Source organism: Diplotaxodon limnothrissa, unplaced genomic scaffold (assembly GCF_057381915.1).
Source record: "Diplotaxodon limnothrissa isolate DT_005_m unplaced genomic scaffold, D_limnothrissa_male_GT1.1 unmapped_scaffold_4, whole genome shotgun sequence".
In the NCBI taxonomy this organism is placed as follows: domain Eukaryota; kingdom Metazoa; phylum Chordata; class Actinopteri; order Cichliformes; family Cichlidae; genus Diplotaxodon; species Diplotaxodon limnothrissa.
The window spans coordinates 1,200,150-1,210,000 of NW_028188558.1; the positions used below are offsets into that span (position 1 = coordinate 1,200,150).

The following is a 9,851-nucleotide window of genomic DNA, read 5'->3' on the forward strand; positions in this document are numbered from 1 at the left end:
TGTCTCATTGTCACTGGAGTTTAGACTCCATGCATCCAGCTGGTGCTGCAGAAAAAGTAGAAATGTTTCTGTTTGGTTCTAATCTGCTGCTGAGTCTCTTTTACAAAGATAGAACTGCAGCTAATCATGCTCATGTAGCCAGTTAGTAAAAACCCAAGTCACCGTCAGACTAGGGTTGCCAACTTCCTGGGACACCTCGTGGCCAGGGCCGGGCGACCCAGTTGTCTCCACCCTTCCAAGTGTGGTGAATTTTTTAGCTCTTTTTTGTGTGTGTGAAATTATTTTTTTAACCATTTGACTTGAAGTTGATTTAATGATGCATATTCTTTGTGATATGAACACATGGGAAACAAATGATCATTTAGCCATTTATTTGTAGCGCAAAATGACAACATTAACACAATAAAACAGGTCTCTTTCTTAAACAGAAGCCTGTCATGCTTAACTTTAGAGAATATAAGTTAATCTTTCTTTAAAAGAACTCTGTCCTGCTTAACTTAAAATTATATAAATTTATAGAAAACAATAGAAAGAAAAACATTCTTATAACTGTCCACATAAAGTGCATTTAGTGCAGCTGGCTTCAGTTGAGGTATTATTTCAGCTTTTCTAATGCTAATCAGCTGCTCGTGTTTGTAAACCTGCTTGTTCCCATGATTACGCATCTTAACTCATCATCATTATTAATCTATGTATTACTTTTATGTATTAGTCATCTATTCGTTGTAATCATCTATCCTTGCAGTTGTTTATTACACAAAATAAATTATATTATCATACTTCTGGCCACATAGAGTTGATATTCACTGCACATGCTCACATTAACCTTAACCAGAGGGTTTAAAAACAACAACAATGTCTACATACCATATCTTCTGCTGCCATGGCCTGGTGAACAACAAATTGGTTAAGGGTTCCCTGAGCTTTCATGCCACTCATGTGCCCACCACTAGAAGCATGCTGCCAGTCCACCATGGCCTATGAAAAAAGTGCGACGGCACACAGTGCAGTGCGCTTTATAGGTGTTATCGCGCACTTTTTCCAGCGAGGTGTTTTCATTTTCCCATTCCTCCCTGCACTTATGCAGCCTTTTTTTTTCTTTCTCGGTGGGGTACAAACATTGCTGGTCGAAGGTGTACTGTCGTCCGAGACTTGCACCGCAGTGTCAGCGTTTGTTTCCCTGTTGGCCATGCTTCTTTTTGTGGTCATCTGTTGTCTTCTGGTATTTTCTCAGCGAGCGACCTTTCCTCTACCAATGAGATAAGTGGTAATCTGAATTGTCATACTCGTGCGTAAGGTCATTGGTCACAAAGCAGGAGAGGGGCTGGGAATTATGTTTTCAAACAAAGCGTTAATTCCATTAACATTTATAGACTACTTTTGATTCTCTCTGTATTACAGGACAAAGTGCGTCCCTTTGGAGCTCAATACGGGACGTGTACTTTTTATTTATTTATTTATTTATTTATTTATTTATTTATTTTGCCTGTCCCGTTTGGCTCTTTTGCATCAGAATTGTTGTCTAAAGGCAAAGAAAGATGCCCAACGGATTTACTTTACCAAATTGACCATCCCAGCCTTGCCATAATGGTCCATTTGATTCACCTTTTATTGTTTATTTTATTTTCACTTACTGAATACGGGACAGACTTGACTGGGGGAAAGAAGGGGAGAAAGAAAGAGGGAAAGAGAAACAGCTGAGAAGAGGGACGGGGGAGAAGGGCAAAAAACAAAAACCAACAGAATGGGCAGAGAGAAAAAAATGCATCTATCGATCACCTGGATCACCTGCTGAGAAAGAAAAAGGAAAACAAGCAGAAGAGAACAAGAGTAATAGAATAAACAACATCACAATGATCTATGGGAATATGACAGTAAATACTAAATATTAAACATTATTGTGCAGCACATAAGATCAACAGAACACAGTGTGCTTTGAGGTAGGAGCCAAAAAGGGTGTAGTTTGTGGGTGTGATCACCCGTGTGTACACCTGTGAGCATGGACGCGCTTGTTTTTTTAAAAGGTTCCTTCATGTAATGATCTGCTAGAGGGTGTGGGGGGGGCACAGCCCCGTCCTCCAGGGCATGAAGCAGGTGTGGAGGAGATCAAAACTCCAGACATCCAGAGGCCCCCAGAACACAAGAGACCAAGGAAGACCAACAGAGGGGCAGCCGCGCCACTGACGTGTACTTTTCTTTCTAAATACGGGACGATTCCGTTATTCAAGGGACGGTTGGCAACCCTACGTCAGACACAGCAGACATTTAGTGATGATCTCACTGTATGTGGTCTTTTAGCGCCTCCTAGTGGTGAATTTGTGGAGTGGTGTTAGTCTGGGTGAGGAGTGTAACTATTGAGTGACACAGACCGAGCCTGCATGCTGGTAGCACCTTAGCCACAGCTCGGGTGTGGAAAAGCTGAAAAAGAAGGTTTTCTAGTTTGTAACGAGGAAAAAACTGAGAGGACTGAGTTAAAGAGAGGCTGGAGAGTAACACAGAGCAGCAATGAAAGCTGTTCACACAGTTTAGACAGTTTAGCATCAAATGTTCTAGTGAGTTAGGTTAGCTCCATGCTAACGAACAAATCAGCTAACTAGCAAGCCAGCTAACTAGCAGACCAGCTAACTAGCAAACCAGCTAAATGTAGCCACAAGCTGCGACTGCGGTTTTATAACGAGAGCATCAGACACTCAGACTGGTTTTCTTTGTGGATGATGATGTATTTTTATTCTAATCCTTCATGGTGATGCTGCCATTCACCCACTGCTCCTGGCAATGTTGCCAACTCCTCAGTAAGGAAAATTGCTATTGGCTGTCCTAAAAGTTGCTGGAAGGAGGTCAGTGTGAATGGACTGTTGTCATTGGTCTGAATGTGTCACTATAAACATGTGCTCTTCATTATTGTGTGTGTAGAACAACAAATAAAACCAAATCACAAAAAGCTTCAAGTCAAAAACACATGAAATTTTGAGGGTTTTTCCCTAGGATGAGGAAGCAGACTCGGCCCCAAACAGCTGGATATATGGATGGTTACCAGAGCAACCACAGCAGTGCGCTCTGAGTATATTTAGTTGTATAAAGGTGTTTGTGGTGTGTTGCAGCTGAAGCAGCCTCATGTATGTTGACACAGGGAGAAAATAGTGTGAGAACACTGTTCACAGCAGTCACAGCTCGCTGCCTTCAACAGTCTCTTCCTTCCTTGTTTAGATGTCACTGATATCACCGCTCTCACACTGACCACCTGTTGGAGCTAACATGCTAACATGGCTAACAGCAGGATCACTACATGTAGTCCTTAGTGATGGAAACTGGAACCATGAAGTCAGTGATGCTGGAATAAGCATCTCCACAGTGACACTAATGGTAACTATCATGACTCTTTGATGATATTCTGTGAAACACTGACAGAGAAAAGTGTTGGACAAATCTGAACAAGTCTACTTAATATACACGACTGTCCATAATTTTGATGGACACATGTTTTGGAGAAACGCCCTCCCTCCTGCTGCTCAGTTCACTCCGCTGTTCCACTCATGTTTGTTCATTATAACCTGTTTTATTTTGGTAAGTATGGTCTCTGGTGTCAGACGTTGTCTGGATGAGTTTCAGCTGTGTCACATGACCCTCCTGTGTTGACCTCAGCTGTATAGATGGCTCTGTCCTTCCCTCAGTCTTTATGTCAGTGTCAGTTTCTCCTCCTCATGTGCTGCCGGCCTCTTTTAGATTCTCTTTAGTTTGTTCCTCGTGTCCTTTCATTCCTCAGTTTAAGACACCAAACTCATCAAAGGTTCAGTCTGCCTCCTGAAACACTCCCATTCATGACATGAGACCAATACAAGATGTCCTTGGCAGCACAAACACTGTTTTAAAAGCAGCGATGGGCAAAGCCAGGCTTCGTCAAACTGAAACACTGGAAGCATTTGTGCCATCTTGAAGATGCTGTTCTGTGAAACGGGGACACAGACGAGCCCAGCACAGTTCACAACACAACTACAGACACACAATACATCAGTTTAGTCAAACATAACAGACTGCTGTGTTTACTGTAATAGGCACACAGGTTTACAGCTGTTTGTTGGCCTCATGTTTTGCTCCCAGCCGTGAAGCTTTGGATGCGTTATGTTGACTTTGAGGTTTTCTGGGAGTTTGTGTCATCAGTTCTACACACTGTCAATCAAAGTTACAAGCTGGCGTGGCGTTAGCTTTGATTTGGAATCACTTTGAAAAAGATACATTTCCATGAAAAGATTAAATGTGTTTTCTTTCTTTATACAAAGTTTGTCCCATTTTCACAGGCTCATTCTGACCAATCAGAAGCCTCCATTTCACGCACATCTTTAAGTCGTCCTCAGCTGAACATCTTCTGAACCATTAAAAAACTTTCCTGAACTTTACCTTCTAACACTGGCCTGATGTTTCACTGTCAGTCTGGAGTTTGGCTCATAGTGAACCTGCACAAGTCCTGTTGGATTTGACAGACTCAAAAAGGAAAATAGAGCCTGGAATCAATGTGTTTTTCTAGCTTTCCTTTTTATAGGATCAGTATTTTCTGTATTTCTACACACAGTCTGTGAGTAACAGCTGACAGTGAGGATGATATCCCTGAATGCAGTACATCCTATTTTCTGTTGTAAGTAGAAAAAAGTAGAGCGCAGACAGAGCTGAAAACTGGGGCCCGTTCTTCGTACCTCGCTTACTACATCCAAGATCAAATGACACATCCAAGACCAAATCATCGCGCTAACCGTGAGCTCGCTGTTCCGGTTCTCCGAACACACCTGTTGTTGACGATTAGTACAGCTGGATGAAGTAATGTGAGATCACTGGGTGGCCCAACAGGGGCTACGCGTCGATAGTAGAAACATTGATCGGCAACCCTTTGATTGGTCGGCGAAAATGTCGAAGGAGCGCGCTCGGTATTTTCCGGCAGCAGAGCAAGAACTCTTGAGTGAGGGATTTCAGGAGTTTCAGAGTTTAATCAGAACGCAAGGGAACACTGCAAAGGCTGCAAAAGCAAGGAGAGAGGGCTGGCAGGAAGTTGCTGACAAATTAAACTCGTAAGTAATTTAATAATAACAATAATAATGGAGTGGATTGATATAGCGCTTTTCAAGGCACCCAAAGTGCTTTACAATACCACTATTCATTCACTCTCACATTCACACACTGGTGGAGGCAGCTACGGTTGTAGCCACAGCTGCCCTGGGGCAGACTGACAGAAGCCAGGCTGCCATATCGCGCCATCGGCCCCTCTGGCCAACACCAGTAGGCGGTAGGGTAAATTTATCATTTCACACTATATTATCCAATATTATATTACATTATATTATATTATAATATGTTATATTATATCCCCTTTCACATTAGAGCCACAACAGGACCCACTAGAACATGGGAACAAGTAAAAGTGAAATATAAGAATATTCTACAGAATGGTAATATTTATCACTTATATTGCTTTTAGTCTCTTGGAAAGAGACCCTGGAATAATCTGTTTGTTTGTTCATAACAGCAACCAAGAAAAGGGCAGAGCAAAAAAAAAGACAGGTGGTGGTCCTGCACCCCCTCGTCAACAAGTTGGTTAAGTAAATAATACCCTCACGGGAAAACCGATATCTCTCTATGAGCACACTGTCGCGCTGAGCTAAAGGATCCTGTCTGTCCCGCAATATACGCTGAATTCTGAGGACTCTCCTTATCAATCTTGCACCTTCCGCAATGGGTGGCTCGCGTATACGGACAGGACATGGCTGCGACAGGCTTCCCAAATCCACCTTCGCTTTTATAGCCGTGGTCTCCCATCTTGATTACACAAAGTAATTTGCAATTACTACTCTGAAATATGAATTACATCTGTAATAATCACATACATGTAATAGAATGTTAATAGTACATTTCCCTTTTTTAGGAAATGACCTGTATGTATCTGTGTGACATCAATAAAAGGATCAAGTGCTGCATTATCTTTAGTTACATTGATGTTATTTATTTATGGTGAAACAGTGGTGGAATATCGCTGTTGCTTTCGTATGAATGAAGCGGACATACCTGCGTGGCCGCGATCTAATCCTGTTTACATAAAGCAAACCTGCTCCCGAGCAGGTTTACGCTTACGGCTCTGTTGCTATGACAGCAAGTCCCGGATGAGCTTCGGAGAACCGAATGATCCAGGATCACGCGAAATCGTCAACAATCAAATCCAGCTAACTTACTTAGCGAGGTACGAAGAACGGGCCCCTGGTGCCTGTTTGATTTAGTCCTTGAAGCAGTTTTTACTGTTTTTACTGAGATCTTCTAATGATGTTACAGACAGTGTGTGGCTCTCTCTCTGCTGATAGGACTGAATGTGTGTGGAATAAACTGAAGCAGTGATATAAAAGCATCATTCAGCCATTAAAAGGGTCAAAAAGACCAGTCAATGAAAAATGGGAATTCCCGAGACTGGCAATGCCTGGAAGCCGCAGGTATGCCACCTGTGGCAGCTGAGGTCACGTGATCTGATTGTTTGAACCAGACGTTGGAGCAGCGTTTCCAAACATCTGCACTTCAGAAGCTCCAAAGTGTGGAAACGTCACTGTGGAGCATCTCATCCCTATCTAAGAGATTTTCTTGCCTTGCAAACAGCACCATAGTTTGTCAATCCCAACCAATCAGAGCGCTCCTTATGTCACGTCACATGACTCGTGTGTTTTCCTCTTTGCTTAGCACCCAAAGAACTAAAGAAAGGCTAAAAGGACATTCAGCCAATCAAATCCCTCCTAGCAACAGGAAGTCTAGAGAGGAAATGGAGCAGAGAAGGAGAATCACCAGTTTAAATGTCTGAGTTTTAAACTGGTGACCCTCTAAAGAGGCTTTTATTCACTCTTTCTGTTTTCTTTACAGCTTTTTTCACCATTTAAATTGTTTAATATCAGATTTAGAAATAACTTTTGGACAGTTTTTCTACATTTGCACTAAAATGAGACATAAATAATGACTTTCTGACTTTACGTTGGACTAATCTAACGACTCAGCCTGGCTATGTTGGACTGGGTGTGGAAGCAGCTCCCAGTTTGAGTTCAGGAGACAGACACCCTCTCTACTTTGAAGATCAGCTTCAAACTTTCCTTTTTGATAAAGCTTATAGTTCGAGCTGGATCAGGTGACCCTGAACCATCCCTTAGTTATGCTGCTATAGGCTCAGGCTATTGGTGGACTTCCCATGATGCTCTGCTTTCTTCTCCCCTCTTTTCACTCCTGATGCTTTTATATGTCACTACTGCATGTCCTTAACTTTTGTCTCTCTGTTTTGTTCTTGTCTCTCTGAGCTCATCTCTTCTCTTTCCCCTCACCCTGCAACCAGTCATGGTAGATGCTCCTCCTGGAGCCTGTTTTCACTGGGAGGATCTTTGTGTCAAAGGGAGTTCTTCTTCCCACCATCACCAAGTGCTGCTCACAGTGGATTGTGTCGCGAAATCTATCAATGTAGAGCAGTGAGACAAACCACGGAGGCCCCAGAGAAGTGCAATCAAACGATGAGTTTATTAACACACAGGAGAAAACATCAGCCTATGACTTCTGACAAAAATACATGTTGTGGACACTTACAAAGCAGTGGGGTACACGCCCCCCCTTGGCGTCAATAAAAATAGTCAGAGTAAAATATGTTCCAGACATTAGTCACAGTTAATGGTACATCTTGTACATGTTTAATGGCTATAAACAGACACAGAACTTCTCTTTTCTGTAACACCTTCCATACAAGGTAATAAACTTCAAGCCCTCAGGGTCTCTGGGGCTAATTATTGACTCTGGTCATCTGTTGCCAAGTAGAGTAAAATATAGTGAGACACCAAATGAGTTAAGGCCTCAGGCCTGACGCATTCCTAGATTATATGTGTTATATGTATTGTAAGCATCCATGCAATCATCCTGTTCTAGTTTCCCTCAGCATGGATCACCTGGACAGTCACGCCAGTGAAGCTTAAGACCCTTAATGAACCGAACATCAACTCGACATAAGCACAAATATGCAATGTGTATGAAATACTTCTGACCGTACTTGTAATAAGAGTTAACATAATGGAAGGATCCTCAAATGAACATGTTCAATAGACAACTTTAATGCAATATCAATACTGTGAGAAATATTATTAGATGGAATAATGCTGTAAAGAACATTATTAATGCAGTTATAATGATGCAGATTATATGGCAGCAATAAAAGAATTTCTGTATCTCCACAATTGTCTGATGGTTGGGGCTTTCTCTCTAATATTGGAGGCTGTTACCTTACACTGTTAAACAGCTTCAGATGACTGTTGTTGTCCTTTGGGAATTGTCACTTATAAATAAAGTTACATTGAATGGATGTAAATGGATAGATGTTATTGTGACAAAGAGAAAACGATTGTTGACAGATAGATTGTTGTTTTGTGTGTCTGCAGTCTGTCAGGCTGTCTGATCACAGAGGAAGGCTGTACTTCTCTGGCCTCAGCTCTGAGCTCCAACCCCTCCCATCTGAGAGAGCTGGACCTGAGCTACAATCATCCAGGTCCCACAGGAATGAAGCTGCTGTTGGCTGGACTGAAGGATCCAGGCTGGAGACTGGACACTCTCAGGTATGGAGAGAAAATCTGATAGAGGAGAAAGAGCTGGAAACATTTCCCGTGTCCTTCACTCACTTCCTGTTTGTTTCCTGCAGATGACACATGAACAATCACACATGCAGGAATATTTTCAGGGACAGACACACTAGTCTAGCTGGATAGTTCATGGATATTTATGTAGGGGTCTCCAAGGAGTCTGTTTGCAGGAACATTTAGGTCACAGGTGTACCTGATATAGATACCAGTGTACCTAATAAAGTGTCAGCTAACATTTGGAAATGGAAGCTAAAATAATGACAAACTCTACATTCACAGCTGAATTCACAATAAATTTGTTCTCAAGTGCACATTTTTCTGTTATTGTTCTCAAACAACAGAATGAGAATGAAATATTGATTCTAACAGGGCCCATAAACTTTACTAACTAAACATTACTGTGAGCAGCTCCTCCATCACTTCAAAACTGTCATCAACACCACGGACATACATTGGGAGCTGGGCAGTGTCGGTGATGTCTGTGGTCTCATCAAGAGCGACTGAGTATACACTGAAACATTTGGCTTTCTCACACAGTTGGTCATAAATGTCACTTGACAGGTCAGAAATGCGATCTGCTGCGGTGTTGGCAGAAAGGCTGATGTTGCTAAACTGACCTTTCTTTCCCGGACAGACTATATTTGCAGCCTGCAATATGCACTTTTAGACAAATGCACCTTCTGTGAATGGCTTCCCTGCTTTAGCAATCATCTCACTAACCACGTGGCTCCGACTGCTGCATTATTCTCTTTGGTTGCTTTCTTGGAGAAATCTTGCTGCCTCAGTAGATCTGTTTTAAGACTGGCAACCCGGTTCGCTCTCTCGTCTCCCTGGTATTCTGCATCCAGCTCAGCATGTCTAGTTGTGTAATGACGTTTCAAATTGTATTCCTTGTGCAGCGCAACTTTCTCTGTGCAAATAAGACAGGTCGGGGTGCCCCTGTGCTCAACAAAGAAATATTGCATTTCCCACTTTTCCTGAAATTGTCGGTGCTCATCACCAACCTTTCTCTTCACCGCAGGCTTTGAAAAAGACATGTTTGGGGCTATGTGACATTTATAATTCTACTTGGTGTCACTGTCGCATTGAAGTTTCAATCAAGCGTTTAGCCGACGGACGGGGAACGTCTCAACGCGTAGAGAACGTCATTTCTGCTTCTTTTTCTTGCAACCGTAGCACGGCGATCGGCAGATAAAAAGCCGGTAGCAGTCTCCTTTGTTTTTACGC

General features: G+C 42.4%; 1 protein-coding gene across 1 annotated transcript in view; it reads left to right on the forward strand.

Moving 5' to 3' along the window:
* Positions 1-9,851, forward strand: part of LOC146606847 (protein NLRC3-like) — a 1,106,670-nt gene that overhangs the window by 811,431 nt on the left and 285,388 nt on the right. Inside the window, exon 9 of the mRNA XM_085349215.1 lies at positions 8,427-8,600. Coding sequence (XP_085205341.1) covers positions 8,427-8,600 — 174 coding nt within the window. The remainder of the gene's footprint in view (positions 1-8,426; positions 8,601-9,851) is intronic.